We start from the raw sequence: 14,886 nt of genomic DNA on the forward strand, positions 1-14,886 counted from the left end.
TTTGCTTTTTTTTGTCACCACACACACAAAAAATCACTTTTAAAAATGAAATTGTTCAGATATGCTTACATGTGCAGTAGCATAGATGGTAAATGATCTCTCACGCTTTAGCTTATCTTTGTATGTGTGATTGTGTTTGCGTGGCACTTGCATCTTGAATTACGTACTAGCCTCTTCAGTAAGTGATGTTTGTGTACTTGTGTAATATATGTTTTTTACCGTGGGAGAGTTTACTGCAAAAGAATACTAAGATGATGTTAGTGTTCTTCTTCCGCCTCTAACATTTTCCAGTGCAGTGCATCCTCGTGGCTGTATGACAGGGGAGTGATTCAGCATCTCTCTCTTCTCCTGTCCATCCAGACCTGTTTAACAGAGGTTGCATTTACCTTCTATACACCACAAGCAGAAGTACCTTAAAAGCAGCTTGGTGCGCACACAGACTCTGTTCTCACTTGTATCAGTGTAAGTTTAGTAAGAAAAGAATCAGGCTTATGGACCTCATAAATTACTCTTGCCATAAATCAATAAACTTGTCTTAGAGAAAGTGGAGGAAATGTTAAGGTTGGAGTAGCTAAACCAAAGCCTTCATTTTTTTGTAAATTAATACATCCATTGTTTCAGTGGGTATCTGAAAACATGCTTGAGTACTTATATCATAGTGGATAGAACATGAAAGAACTTTTAAATATCTGTGTGCTTTAATTAGATTTCATTGATACTGACAAGGTAGTACGAGATGGAAATAAAAAATACAGCAATATTAAATCCAGGTCAAATTTTAGCATGTCTCTGGACACCTTGGAAATGCAATAGTTAGTCTTAAGATCAAAATAGAACAATGCAGGTTTAATAAAAATCCAATACGTCAATACTTTGCACTTCTGCAACAGCCATCTTTCATCAAGATATCTTACAATGCTCATGAAGCATACATAAGTTTTAAGCTCTCAGCTCATCTTGTGAGATGGGTAAATATTGTCACCATAATTTCCTAGATGAAGAAACTAAACCTAAAACCCTTTCTTGCAGAAACTCTGTTTTCAGTTCGCATGCAATGTGCTGCACGTGAGTTCTTGTTCAAGACTAAGCCTTCTAATTTTAATTAAGGTTTGCTTTCATTTACATCATGGCATGCAAGAATTATAGGAAGTTCTGGATTAGCAGAGCATAGTAACATGAAGGGCAACATAGTACTTTGTTGACTGTGGTAAATCCCAGGGACAAAATAGATAACTTCTATAGAATGTCTTAGTGGGTATGCTACAATGAAGATGACAAAATTGGTTGGGGTGAAACCCAGGCCCCTTCCAGTCTTCATATGAAACTGCTTTTTCGTATCTAATGGCACTGGAGAATGAGGGGAATGCTTCCCTGCTTCCTTCTGCTTCCCTGTGGTGATAACTACAACCATTTGCATTTCACACCAGCACCACCTCCTAATTGTTAAATGATTTACAGTGGATAGGGATTATGCTGTGCATTGTTGAGTGTTGCCTACTGGCTCTTTTCCATTAATTGAATGTGTGTGCTAAAACTTACCTATCTTTCAAAGGGCAGTTATTAAATGCTGTACAGGTACTCTGCATATTAAAGCATAATTATTGAACAAAATTTAGTAGAGATGTCAAAATTGAAGCAAAGCAGCAGAAAACTTGTCTCCTTTATACGCTAATAACAAGCAACAATCAAGGTGAAAGGAGTAGAAAAAGAAAAATGAGGAAGAGGTTAGAGTAACAGAAATAAACACAGCGAGAAGAAATATGAAAATCTTAAGAGAGGAATGAAATCAGCAGAGACTAGTAGCCTGTGAGATGTTATCTTGCAATATATGTAATTTTATGGTGCTAATATCTTGGGTATCTCCTAGAATTTAGGGTCAGGGGTTGAGTCTGCATCTTTTTGACAGGATTATTTTTTTCCATCATGCAATGGAGATGCTAAAACTGATTTTCACTCTGAGCTTCGGGGAAGATACAATTAGACTGTATATATATGACTTGTCACTTGCTTGTCAATTTTCCTTGACAGTAAAAAATAAAATCTTTAGACAGTTGATATTACAATGAAAACCTTTCATTTTCTCCCCTACTTGAGTGAAGATTTCTCTTTTTAAACAAAGTGAGCCCTAACTCTGTTAGATGAAAGCCCCTTTGATCTTCCATTAAAGGAAACCTTCATAATATCATTATGAAAATGCATTATGAAAAATTCACGCACACATCTCTTCCTGACCAACAAATCTTCCTGACTTGTGGTTGCATTAGACAGCAACCTGCTGAGCATCAGGAGACAATGAAGCAATAGCAGAATATGAGGCGGGTACCTGCCCTGGTTGTAAGAGTGCTTCATCATTCACAACCTGTGTTTTGGTAGAGAATCAGTCCAGGTCTTATAAATAAGCTTTGCTGCCACATGACATTAAGACAATACAAAAATACACCAATAGATGTTTGGCTTTGTTTGAATAATCATCCGTGCATAGTGACATTAATACACTCACGAGTAACATTCCACTGTCCAGCTGTGTTGTAAAAAAAAAAGTTCTGCATTCTGCTTGTGCTTGATCTAAACAGAAATGATGTTATGAACCACTGCATACTGGAAAAATAATGCTGCAGCTGGCACTGCTGTATTGTACATCAGATCTTTTTAAATTGCTAGTTGAGTTTTTTTGCTATAGTAACTCCTCAGAGGCATAATGAAGTTCATCAGTCACTGGAACTCTCTCCCTGCTGTGATTTGATTTACTAAAGTTTCCCAGATGAAAATGAACTGCAAACAAATGTAAGGCTTAATTTTGTTTGTGTATTTTACTGACAACATATTTGCATGTGTTTGAGTCTCTCCTTCACTCTCTCCTTCTTCCTGTTATGTACGAGGAGAGAATGTAATCTCTATAGATACCTTTAACTTCCTAGCTTGTCAGTTCCTAAAGGTTTGAAAGGGACAATGTCTGAAATCTGACAAATATGCACCAGTAATTTCATTAAATAAATGTAAAAATGAGTTTGATGTCTGCTTGATTCTTACTAGGTTATGATCCATAAGTCAGAATCACCACCAATTCAACATAATTAACGGTCCTTGATCAAAAGAGACTGGATTATACAAACTGGGAAATGGAAGTGACAGTCTAGCTTATTAAAATCATCTTTCTAGATCAGGGTTAATGGTATAATTAGAATATACTTTAACTGCAATGATCTTGTATGTATTTTCTCTTGAAGAAATAAAATTAACATTTCATTAAGAAGCTGTTCTCTGTTTTCTTTTTTTTTTTTTGAGTTTAACTTTCCACTGCACAAATGACTAAATATACAAATTGTTTCATTGGGATTTACATGTGTTAATTCTTAACATCCTGAAGAAGTCCTCGATGTATACAGCTCTGGTAACCTTAGAAAAAGTCCAGAACATTTGCTTTTATTTTACTCAGAAACTTTACAACAGATGCAATTGAACTGGGCAATTTTACAAAGTAATGATAGCGATTACAATATGCCAAAGCATTAAAATATGCTAAGGCTGTAAGAAGTTTTAAGTCCATTCATAATATAAAGAATAAGTGACGGCATAATTGAAGAAAGAAAACAACGAATGGACAACTCATGCCTACAGCTAGATGCTTACTTAAATATCTTGCTGAATAAGAGCCTGAAACATACTATTGCAGTTGGCTGGAACAGCTAATCTATGGAAAATCCTGATATTTTCATTTCAAATAAGAATGAAAAATCTAGATATACTGTGAAGTGGAAATACTGAAGTATTTCTGCTGAAAGGTATGGAAAAGATCTGAAGAATCTCTGAAAAAATAATTTAATTCACAAAATGCCAACATAATATCATATAAAAGCCTGAATGAATGAAAGTTAAAATGAAATGTTTACCATATCAAATACTTTGTCAAAATATAAGAGAGTCAGACTGTTTGGTGTAAACTAGTTTCCATCAAACATTTCAGCTAAGTCAACAAATTCACGTGTAATATTTAGATTTGGACACAACGACATGGTTTGCTGGAGCTGTCCCATCACTCAGCACTGCCTATTATGTACCTTCTCACATGCTCTGTTCAAGCTGATGGTAATGCTATAATGCTGCATAAAGGAACTAGGTTAGTGACACCACAGTTGACTTTGTGCAGCTAAAATTTTGATACTGTTAGTCAAATGACAGCAAGAATAAAGACTAAATCGACTAACAAGGCATGCCTGTGCAAGTCCTACCAAAAAAAAAAAAAAAAGTTTGCTGTGCGAGTACCTTTGAATCTCATTTTGTTGTTTCCATAGCAATTTAATATGTAACAAGAAAAACAATAATGAGTACCTACTATAATTTTGTTTAGGTTTACACTAAATTCTCAATTTAGAATAAGACCAGTTTAATTTGATGTGGATACTATATCCCTTTTTCTGTATATTTTATTTGAAAAGGGAAAACGTGCAGTTACAAAATAATTAGCAAGTTATTTTTTTTTAATATAAACCTTTCTTAAAATCACATTTCAGATGGACTCTTCTATTCTCTCCTGCCTCCATACAAGATTATTCTCAGAAGTTAAGAAACGCTGCACAGGCCCTGGGAAATCTGTGCAGAGTAAGGGACATGTCACGCAGCTGCTCCTAGGGCAGAGCAGGGAGTGCAAATTTTTCTTCAGCCTCTGCCTTCCCTGCAGTTCTGTAGTGACAATGAACTCTGCCTGTCATTCTCCTGGCCCAGTTTTCATCTGACTGCATGCCAGCTCAGCCGAGTCTTTATCCTGGACTAGACACAAGGGACAGCCGTAGCTTCCTTGCCTCCACAGACGTGGCCTGCAAGGAGACCAAGGGAGGACACTGGGCTTCATAAGGCTCTGTCCTGGACTGTATGCCAGCACACATTCAAGCTTGAAACGAAAGCAGACTAATGCAATTGTATTCTTGCTTTAACAACATCATAATTTATGCAAGAATTTTCATGAGAGATGAAATGAAGCAAGAGCATTTGGATCACGGTAGTAGGGCACTGTCCCATGAACTGGAGAGTTCTGCTTTTAAAGTTGGATTCAGTTCAGCAGGAAAAAAAAAAAAAAGAAAGATCAGATTGAAAATTGCATCTGTATTTAAGCTCTGAGCTCCTCCAGAGCTTGTTAGCATTCATTTTCACGTCTAGATACCATCAAGCAGGGCTGAGCACATTAGTTTTAATGAATTACTGCAAACCTTTATGTGAGAGGCACTGTGGAATCTCTGTTCCATGCCAGCTTGGTTTTTTGGGGGCAGTCTTTTTAAACACTGGGAAGTGAAAGGCAGGAAGGTGCCCCAGCTGTCAAATCTTAAATCAGAAATGATTTGGAACAGTTGAGATATCAAACCATAAAAAGGGGGGTTGATAATGGGAAAGCCAACTCAGCCTCAGAATAAACTTCCTATCTTTCAGGGCACAGACTTCACATTTCTCACTAAAAACAAAGCTTTGATGATTCTCTGAGGTATGTAAATTTCACGGTAATTCATTTATTCAGTGACAATGCCCCACCTTCTAAATCAAACCTCCAATGTGTCATTATCCAGTAGCTCAGAACAAGCTCTTTGTGTGAATATATAAAGACGCTGAAGGCTGCGCTGAAAACAAAAGGCAACCCCATTTACTGGGTGTTTTATGTCTAGTCTTAGAAAATGGTTAAAGAAGATAGAAATTAAAAGGAAAGCATTCTCCTAACTCCTCTCTCTGTATTTGCAGATATTCTGTAGATCGACACACTGATATGGACAGAGTATTCAACATCAATTCAGGAAACGGTTCGATATTTACTTCAAAACCCCTTGACCGGGAAACACTGCTATGGCACAACATTACAGTAATAGCAGCAGAGATCAGTAAGTCAAACCTAAATACCACTGCTGTCCCTGATGTAATGAATTTAGCTTTCTAGCTGAGTGTGTGGAAAGCACGGCCAGACAGATGTCAGGTTATATGGATAGTCCACTCAATACTAATGAAGAAGCTGAAACTCTGGAGGAGGTGGTCTGCAGCTTTGTGTTTACTAGGGACACCACGCATCAAGAGGTAACTTAGCTGAGCAGGGAGGAAGGCAACTATGCTATGTTTTCTGATCACTAATAGCCATTTTTTTAATGTCCTTTGAATTCACAACCCATATTACAAATTTGTCTGTTGCTTAGTTTAGGACTGCTCAGAAAACAGTCATCTGTGGTAATACTAATAGTCATGTTTATTTTAAGAGCTGAATTGCCGGGGATCTAGATAAAGATGTGCACGCTATGTAGCCTTAACAAGCAATCTATTTTAAGACATTAACTATAAGCATATGACCTGCTCAAATATTAGGAAATACAATTCTGGTCGCTTTTGCAGAGTCCCGTTACCTGTGACTGTGAAGCATGGTGGAATGGTAGATCTAATGTTGCCACCAGTTCTGTGACTGTCCCAGAGTCTTTGTACAATGCAGAGGCTAAATGACTTTCTTTTTTTAAACATGATCTGAGAGAAAAATAAGTTCTACTTTCTCATTTTGCATCTACGTGTGTATGGCTAGCTCAGCTGCTGAATAGTGAGAAGAGTGTAACGAAGAGGTATTTCACTCCAGTTTTCTTTGTTCTCTAGGTCTTTTTAAAGATGAAAACTGAAGTGATACAATACTAGTGAGGCAAGCAGATGGAGTTGTATGAGAGTAGTGCACTAGAGCCTACAGGAATGATGTTAAAAAAGAGTTTTCTCCCTCTTTTGAAAGCTTGCACCTTTTTTATGCTAGGTATGTGGTTTCAGCATACCAAACACTCTGACTTTTGGCTGACTTAGCCAGTTGTTTGTGTTTCTGTTAAGTCTTTGAAGGAGTGATCTAGGGTCAAGAGTTGTGCACTACAGACTGAGCTCATGGGTAGAAGGGAAAAAATAAGCACCTGAAAAGGAAAGAATAACAAGAATATTTAGCAAGCTCACTTGCTTTGATCCCAGTGGAACTGAAATAACATACACTACAGCAAACTGTATACTATCTGAAAACCAAGTTAGCATCTATATGAAATACCCGTTTCTGTCCTTGCCTCCTCCCCTAAGGGCAGACCTACTGGGCCAAATGCTCTCAACTAAACCTTTTGTGCCTGACACAGGTTTATGTCTTAATTACAATTCCTCTTTAGTCTGAAACCTTCCAGGCTGCAACAAGCTGCTTCCCAGGCTGTGCATCACTGAGCCCAGACTGAATTTGGCGTAACTGGGGTAGATGCCTTCCAAAGGCAATTTTCTTGGCTGAGATGCAGCTACTGTTGAAATAAGCCTTGGTCTGATCCAGGCTACCACACTAATTTTAGTCTCAAGAGACTAGACTGGAAAACACCACTGCTTAATGCTTCTGGCTAAAACCAGTCACTTCTAGCAAAGCTAGCTACATTCCATTCTACTAGCTTAGAGCTAACCATTAATTGCACTCAGTGACATACCATCACATCAAACTCCAGGTATATTTCACTGAAGTTAGCTAAAAGAAATAGCCAGTCAAGTTACGGGTAGTACGCACACTCAGAGAGACGTGTGCTCCCTTTGATATTAAAAAAAGTAAAAAAATAATAATAATAATAAATGGTAGTCATGAAGAAAAACATCTTTCAGTGCTGACTGTTCACAATTTCATTTGACAGTAGAAAATAAATGGAAACGCAGAAGTTGTTTTGCCTTGAATTTTCTAAAATTGTCAGTAAGCGTAGCTAGCTGCATTTTTAATCTTCTCTTGTTTCACCAGTATGAGCTGCAGTTGCTCAGCAGCCCTGAGAATCATGTTCTTGGTGTTGCAGATAAATACTTGGTGAAACACTGGATCACTACGTCTTCCACACTCAGAGGAAAACTACTAATAAAGCTCAGTACCCAGGGCTCCTGAGTCTCAGATGCAGAATCACAGCCAATTCGCCAGAGACAATTCTGAGAGCATTTTAAAATAAATATTCTTTACTTAACACTTACGATTAATTCAAACATTGGCAGGCCTTTGAGGCTGCATTCAGAAAAAAAACTTTAGCGGTGTGATTGCTGGCTAAACAGAAAACATAATACTACAGAGAAGGATAGATTTAAGCAGATGTATCTCTTTGATATGGTGGACCTTTTTGTTGGAGATGGAGCTCAGTAGTAATGAAAGGATAACGCAAACAAATTAATCTACACCAATTCATTTGCAAAAATAATTTGAAAGAAACAAAAAGAACTTTATGATGCATAAATATCTTTCAACCCATATTGCCATGAAATCAGAAAAAAGGCCCCTGTCCATACAGCATATAGTATCTATACGGCTTCTGTTTATTGTAGTATCATTTTCAATTGTAGGGATCTTAAGCACCTTGAAGAAGTAAAATGAAAATATGTAATGAACAGTTCCAAAAAAAAAAAAAAAAAAGGCAGGAAAGAAAGAAATTGTAACTCTTGGGAGGAAAAGAAATGCATTTGGCTATATATTTAAATGCATTTGTTAGAAAGGTATGCTCTTATAAATAGTCTTGCAAGTAGTCCTGCAAATTCAAATGAGTACATTTGATTTCCACCTATTATAAAAATTCAACATTTATATTGATGTATTTTAGCATAAAATTCAGCCTAGTCTATATTGTACATAAACTGATATTTTATACATTGAATGAATTTAGCCCAATGGTTTATATTAGAAAGTGTTTTATGCCTAATGGAATCATATTAACTTCAATGGGCCTGTGGAGCTTTAAAGCGCAGTATTTTGTCCAAATGACTGAGCTCTGTAATACAAATATACAGCGCCAATTTTGGAGAAGGCATTTTCAAATTTATAAAAGTTTGATAAATACAGTAATAGGGCTTTTATTAAAGCTTAACTCAACAAGCTACTGTAATGAATGCTTGTAGAAGCATGTGGACTCACAGATCTGTACTTTATTCCACTATTTTTTCACTTGGATCATATGTTAAAATGTTTTAATAAACTATATTTACATGGGTTGGAAATGAATGTAGCAAAATGCAGTGCGAGTCCTCGTGAGAGGAAGGTGTTGAGTATTTATTTTAAACAAAACTCATTTCGATTTCAGTCCCACTCATTCCCTCAGATTTCACTCTCGCACTCCCACAGCCATATACTCCCAGGCGCTAAGGCGGGTATGTTATGTCTAGGTGAGTCGGCCTGGATCATATTTGCGTGATGTGGAGGACAAAGGACGTTGACGGAGTCCTGGAAAAAATCTCTTGGTTTCCTCTTGATTGGTGATGACCAATGAGTTGGCTTTGGGCTTACAGCTTTTAGGAGCCACCGGTCACTACAATGTGTCCCTTTGCCTCAGAACTGTGCCTATTTCCTCTGTCACACCTCCCAGGCAAGGTTGCTGCCCATTGCCTTTCTTTCCTTATTTTGAGTATCTTTTTGACAAAAACCTCTCTCCTCTGTAGTCCAACAGGAAAAGGAATGGTCTAAATAATGTGCTGTATTTCCAAATGTTTTCATTTTTGTATATGAAGTTAACAATATTTTTATCAGTATTTTATGCTCAGATATATCCTTGTCAAATTCAATCTCTTGATCCTATCTAGTTCTTAAAGGTAAAAGTAAAGTTTACATATAGGTATCTGCAGATTTTACATAGTGCTGATGTTCTTCAGCTCATGCATTTTAATATCAACTCTAGAATATTAGCCAAATCAATCCACAGCAGGTTAGAAAATACCTGTGATCACTGCAGCAGTTATTATTTATATATCGTAACAGTAGTGATGGTAGCTTAAGGAACTTTGTCAGGAGATTGCAGGGGAGGGAATATTGTCTATTATACGTGGAGAGGGAAAAAAACACAAGCCCATCTTTTATGACTGTTCAGTGTTCCCGTTTCAGAGATAAGAAAGGGAGTAAGTTCTGGGAAATTTGATACCACCAAACTGTATCCGTTTGGCTAATACACGGATTTAATTTAATTCCATTATTAGATTTATATGTGTGTATATATATATATATGAAACATACATTCATAGTTATACTTGGAATGTTCAAAGGAATTTGCAAACCTTAAAATCCTATCCAGTCTTAACTGTATAGCTTACACAGAATCAGTGTGGTGATAATAGAGCATGATTTTGTGGAATTCACCCCATAACTCATTCCCCGGGAATCAGGAGAATATAATGAATGAGAAAAGAATTAAGGCAATGAGGGCCCAAGTCTGTCCTTTTCTTCTCCTGCACCGGGTCAGTAGCTAGGCTAAATAAAATCTCTGTTCTTTCTGTTTTTATCATTTCAGACAACCCAAAACAAAGCAGCCGTGTCCCAGTATTCATTAAGGTTTTGGATGTAAATGACAATGCTCCAGAGTTTGCCATGTTTTATGAGACCTTCGTCTGTGAAAATGCAAAGGCAGAACAGGTGTGTTGCGTGCTTGTACTAAGAAAATATTCCAAATGAACTGAGTTTTTCTACTACTCTTGCATCACCTCATCAAGAGATATACTTTGCATTGCATCAAACTGTCAGTTTTGCAAAATTAAACTAAACAGTGGCTGCACAGTATCTGATTACGCTTAGTATTCTTGCAGCTAATGTGGCAGTATGTTTTACACCTGTTTTCTGTACTGTGCCTTGTTATCTCTGATTCATTTTCCCTCTGTGATTCTCTGTTATATTCAGGCACCTCCACTGTCTCCTTCAAAAACTGTTACAGGTGCCGTCTCTGAGATAATTATTTTCTGCCAAATAACTCTCACTCTACCAGTCCTATTACTAAATGGTTCAAAGTAGCAAATAATTTGAAAGAGTCAGCCAAACAGTTCCTGTGACGGGGGATTTGGTTAGATGAACACGCAGCCACCTTGGACTGTCTCACCTGTCATTTCTGTTGCCTGTCACATGTGAAGATTTCCTACCCAGCTGGAGTGGCATCAACCCAAACCTGCTCTCTATGTCAATGCAATTTTCCTGCCAGCTTTCAGGTTCATTATGTTACTGGCTAACAGTATGGGATACAATAGCATGGTGATCTGAAACAGCATCAGTAGCACATGGATCACTTTTGTTAAGGTCAAGATGGCAACATCAACTGCCTTAAAGCAGCAGGAAAACAAAACTAAACAAAACAAAAAAACAACAACCAGTTATATCACTTTACAATCCTACAGTAGATAAATAAGCGTAAGGTCCACTGACTTCGAAGATAATTTTGTTCTTATTGTTTCAGCTGATACAAACATTAAGTGCTGTTGATAAAGATGACTCTTACAGTGGACACCAGTTTTCATTCTCCTTAGCTCCTGAGGCAGCCAGCAGCTCAAACTTTACACTCCAGGACAACAGAGGTGAATTTCTAGGAAGACCTTTCTTTATTATCTCACCCTTACTTTCAGTCTTCAGATGAGTATAAAATGTGTGTTTTGTGTTTCCAGACAACACAGCAGGGATTTTCACCCGAAAAACCAGATACAACCGGCATGAAATGAGTACCTACCTCTTGCCAGTGGTAATATCAGACAATGACTACCCTATCCAGAGCAGCACTGAAACAGTGACTATTCGAGTATGTGCTTGTGACCATCGAGGAAAAATGCTGTCCTGTAATGCAGAAGCCTTGATTCATCCTACTGGTCTTAGCACTGGGGCTCTTATTGCCATTCTTCTCTGTATCATTATATTACTTGGTAAGTGGCTCAGTGGCATTTTGTTCCTTTCACGGTTGAATTGGGTTTGAGCATTTCACAAAACAATCAAACAAACAAACAAACAAAAAAGGAAAGTTTCTTTTCTTAACACTTTCAGAACAAACAAGAAATTCAAAAGGCTCACCTCAAAAGAAATGGTACAAGGGGAAAGAGGGTAAGCCTTCCACATCAAAGCAATTGGTGTCATAGATGACAGTGACTTATTTTGCATTGCTGCAAGTGGTTATACCAAGGCTAGGGCAAGAGCAAAACAGAGGCATCTGTGTGTTATCCTGCATTTCTATTATTGTATTTCATCCTTTAAGGGATGCCAGAAATATGATGTACATCCTACCTAATCTTCGCTGTCTAAAAGCTCGACGTGTCCAATCAAAATAAGACAGCTGGGCTCTACCCTCTGCTCACGGGAAAGAGACAGGCACCTCTAGAAAGCCATCCATCCCATCCCCTTACTGGTATCTGAGGAGGACGAGACTAATCACCCTCTGCAGGGTGAATATGTCTCTTACTGTTGACCACAGAAGGAGGCCAGATAGCTTAGTTTTAAACAAATAAGTTCCCCTGTCTAACCTAAGGGGAAACGAGTCACACTCAGTCTTTCTGTTCTTCTGGAAAAGGATGCTGAAATAGGGTGGCTACTAAGGCACTCTCTCACATCTCAAGGATGTGCAAATATCTGGCTACAGCGCTTACAGATGGTCAGCTTTTTTTTTTTTTTTTTAATTTGAAAAATGAGGCCAGTTTGCAACGTCTCTCACATTCCTCTCAGGCAACTTCCATCCCTCTTGTTCAGAAAACGGAGAAGATCTGTCCATCAGTCATTAGCCATATCTGTTAATCTGAGGAGAACTGTAAAACACACCACAGTCAGTCCTCAGGAAGACTTTATTAGTCACCATTAGCATCTGGCCAGTGAAGAAGGGAGTCAGACCAATTTTGTAGCAGTAGGGACAAGCAGGGGAGAAAATGTTTCCTCAGTGATTTCACTTGTTTCTGCCATGCTTGTATCTTCCTCAGGCATGCTTCTCACCACTGCAGAATCACCCTGATCATTAGTTATTATTAACAAATGACTTCCCTCTCCAGTGATGAGATAAAGACCGTGTTGTGACACTCAGACTTTAACAACCTAGTCATGGCTTGCCCAAATAAGCATTATCACCTCTTCAGAACGGATTCCACAATAACAATTGTGCTCTTAATTTGCCATTAAATTTATTTTTCAAAACATGGTATCATTGCCTCTAAGGATTGAGCTCACTTTGCATCAAGATCCTTTCCAGAAAAAGAAATCTAGTGCTGCAGATAGTCTTGCACTAGTTAATACAACTGTACTCATTAATATCAATCTGACATTAAACGATTTCCTGTTTTATGTCAATCGAAAATAATTGATTCTGTGTGCTAAGCAGCACTTTATGTCAATTACTGCTCACGCCACCATGCACCATAAGCAGATTTTCAATTAACTCAGCTATATAATTTTCTATTTTCAGGCTGGTTGCAGGGTTTGCATGTGCAACCACTACTGAGAGAAAAACAATATTCTGGGCAGACCTGAACCACAATTTAAAGTTTAGCAGCAACAAAAAGTGCCTGTAAAGTGCTGGGTTTATTTTCAGATTGAGTAGGCCTAGCAGCTTATCAGGAGGCCTCAGGCATTGCTAAAAACTGACATGCAAATAAAGGTGATGTACTTTAACATATAACATTTTTTTTTTCCCTGCAAGTTCTATTTGCCTAGCATATTCTGTATAACACCTTTTTTTTGTTAATGAGATACTTTAGAAACCCTTCCACATAAAAACTATCAATCCTGTGCTTTCTCAGATAATTCTGAGAAGCCCATTCAAAACTGACTCTATTTTTCAGGTTCTCCAAAATTTTCCCCAGCTATCTCTGTTCTCTCACATAGACCCTTCCCCTGTCTCATGTGTAGGGTCACAGCTTTATGCTCTTAAAGACAAGACTTCTCCCTTATTGCACAGCAGCACAAAGAAGCATTGCTCAAGTTAGGGCCTTTGTGTGACACCATAAGTAAATCACCATCACTGGGGTGAGAGTCTGAGGCTTTCACCATCTGAACCAGTCTTCCTCATTCTTCCAGTTTTACCACGTTACTTATTTCCTTTTGTCTCGTATTAACAGATAATTCTTTCGTACTATTCCTATGGTAAAGACATAGTAAGAATTAGATTATTTTACCTTATCATCTCAGGATCCCTCTACAGTCAATGTAGAGAAAGAATATGAGACACTATCACAGCATGCTTGAGCACACCTGCAAAGAGCATGTAGATCTAAGCAATTCTCCAGGGAAGAGAATTAAATAAATAAATGAAAACAAACAAACAAACAAACAAAACTAACAAATTAAAAAAAAATGGGCGGGGGGGTGGGGAGGCAACAGACAGCTTTTTGTCTGTGAGGTAAAACTAAGTTCCTATGGACTTAAATTTTGCTTTGGGGATATCCTTAGTCCTTGGCATTGCCCTTAACGGAGTTACAAACAAGGAAGGGACTGCAGGCAGGAAAAAAAAAAAAAAAAAGTCTTTTACAGTTACTGTGCTTTGACTCATACCATTTTAGAAATACAGTTTTAGAAATACAGCTGACATGAAAGATAACTTTGATCCACCTTATCGTCTCATATCAGTGAGTTCAGGCATTTTCTGATTTGCTTTCCTTTGCTCTGAAAGAACTATAAAGAGCAAGATTTGTCTTTTTTCTCAGAGTTTGTACAGCAGAGCTGAAAACTGGGCACTGTGGACCTCAGACTACCAAAGCAACAGTGATAGTAGTAATACATCCCTGCTTCTTGCTGCTGTTCATTTGTAAATATTCAGTCATTTACCATTTTAAGGCAGAACCCAGCTAAGAAATTTGAAATTAGCTTCAAAAGGAAATAAAACATTGAACATAGCACAATTCTCCAACAGTACCATGGATCATTACTGAGTAAAAATACTTAAGTTTGGATTGGGGCCTTGGATAGAATTCCTGCCCTCTCAATAATTTAAATTTATATATTTACACAAATTAGAATGAAAGGCATAAAATAGCTGTTTGAGAAATCTCATCCCTGTCAGATTAAATAAAACCATTGCTGTATGTTGGCAGGCTTTAAGACTTAAGCTATATAATTTTTAAGGCAAGCTATATACTTTTTAATGTGGCGTCCATTGTAAAAGCATGCCAGGAAAATTAATACAACTTGGATTT

At 37.6% G+C, this 14,886-nt stretch overlaps 1 protein-coding gene across 5 annotated transcripts in view; it reads left to right on the forward strand.

Annotated features, from left to right (window-relative positions):
- CDH6 (cadherin 6) overlaps nucleotides 1–14,886 on the forward strand; it is a 104,930-nt gene that overhangs the window by 83,244 nt on the left and 6,800 nt on the right. For 4 of the 5 annotated variants that reach the window (XM_040547749.1, XM_040547747.1, XM_040547748.1 and 1 more), the window contains 4 exons: nucleotides 5,725–5,861; nucleotides 10,257–10,378; nucleotides 11,187–11,304; nucleotides 11,392–11,643. In XM_040547749.1, the coding sequence (XP_040403683.1) occupies nucleotides 5,725–5,861; nucleotides 10,257–10,378; nucleotides 11,187–11,304; nucleotides 11,392–11,643 (629 nt within the window). Of the gene's footprint in view, nucleotides 1–5,724; nucleotides 5,862–10,256; nucleotides 10,379–11,186; nucleotides 11,305–11,391; nucleotides 11,644–13,160; nucleotides 13,250–14,886 lie in introns of those variants that run through there. The other variant, XM_040547751.1, reaches the window with a different exon arrangement.

This window comes from Cygnus olor, chromosome 2, assembly GCF_009769625.2.
Source record: "Cygnus olor isolate bCygOlo1 chromosome 2, bCygOlo1.pri.v2, whole genome shotgun sequence".
NCBI lineage: Eukaryota > Metazoa > Chordata > Aves > Anseriformes > Anatidae > Cygnus > Cygnus olor.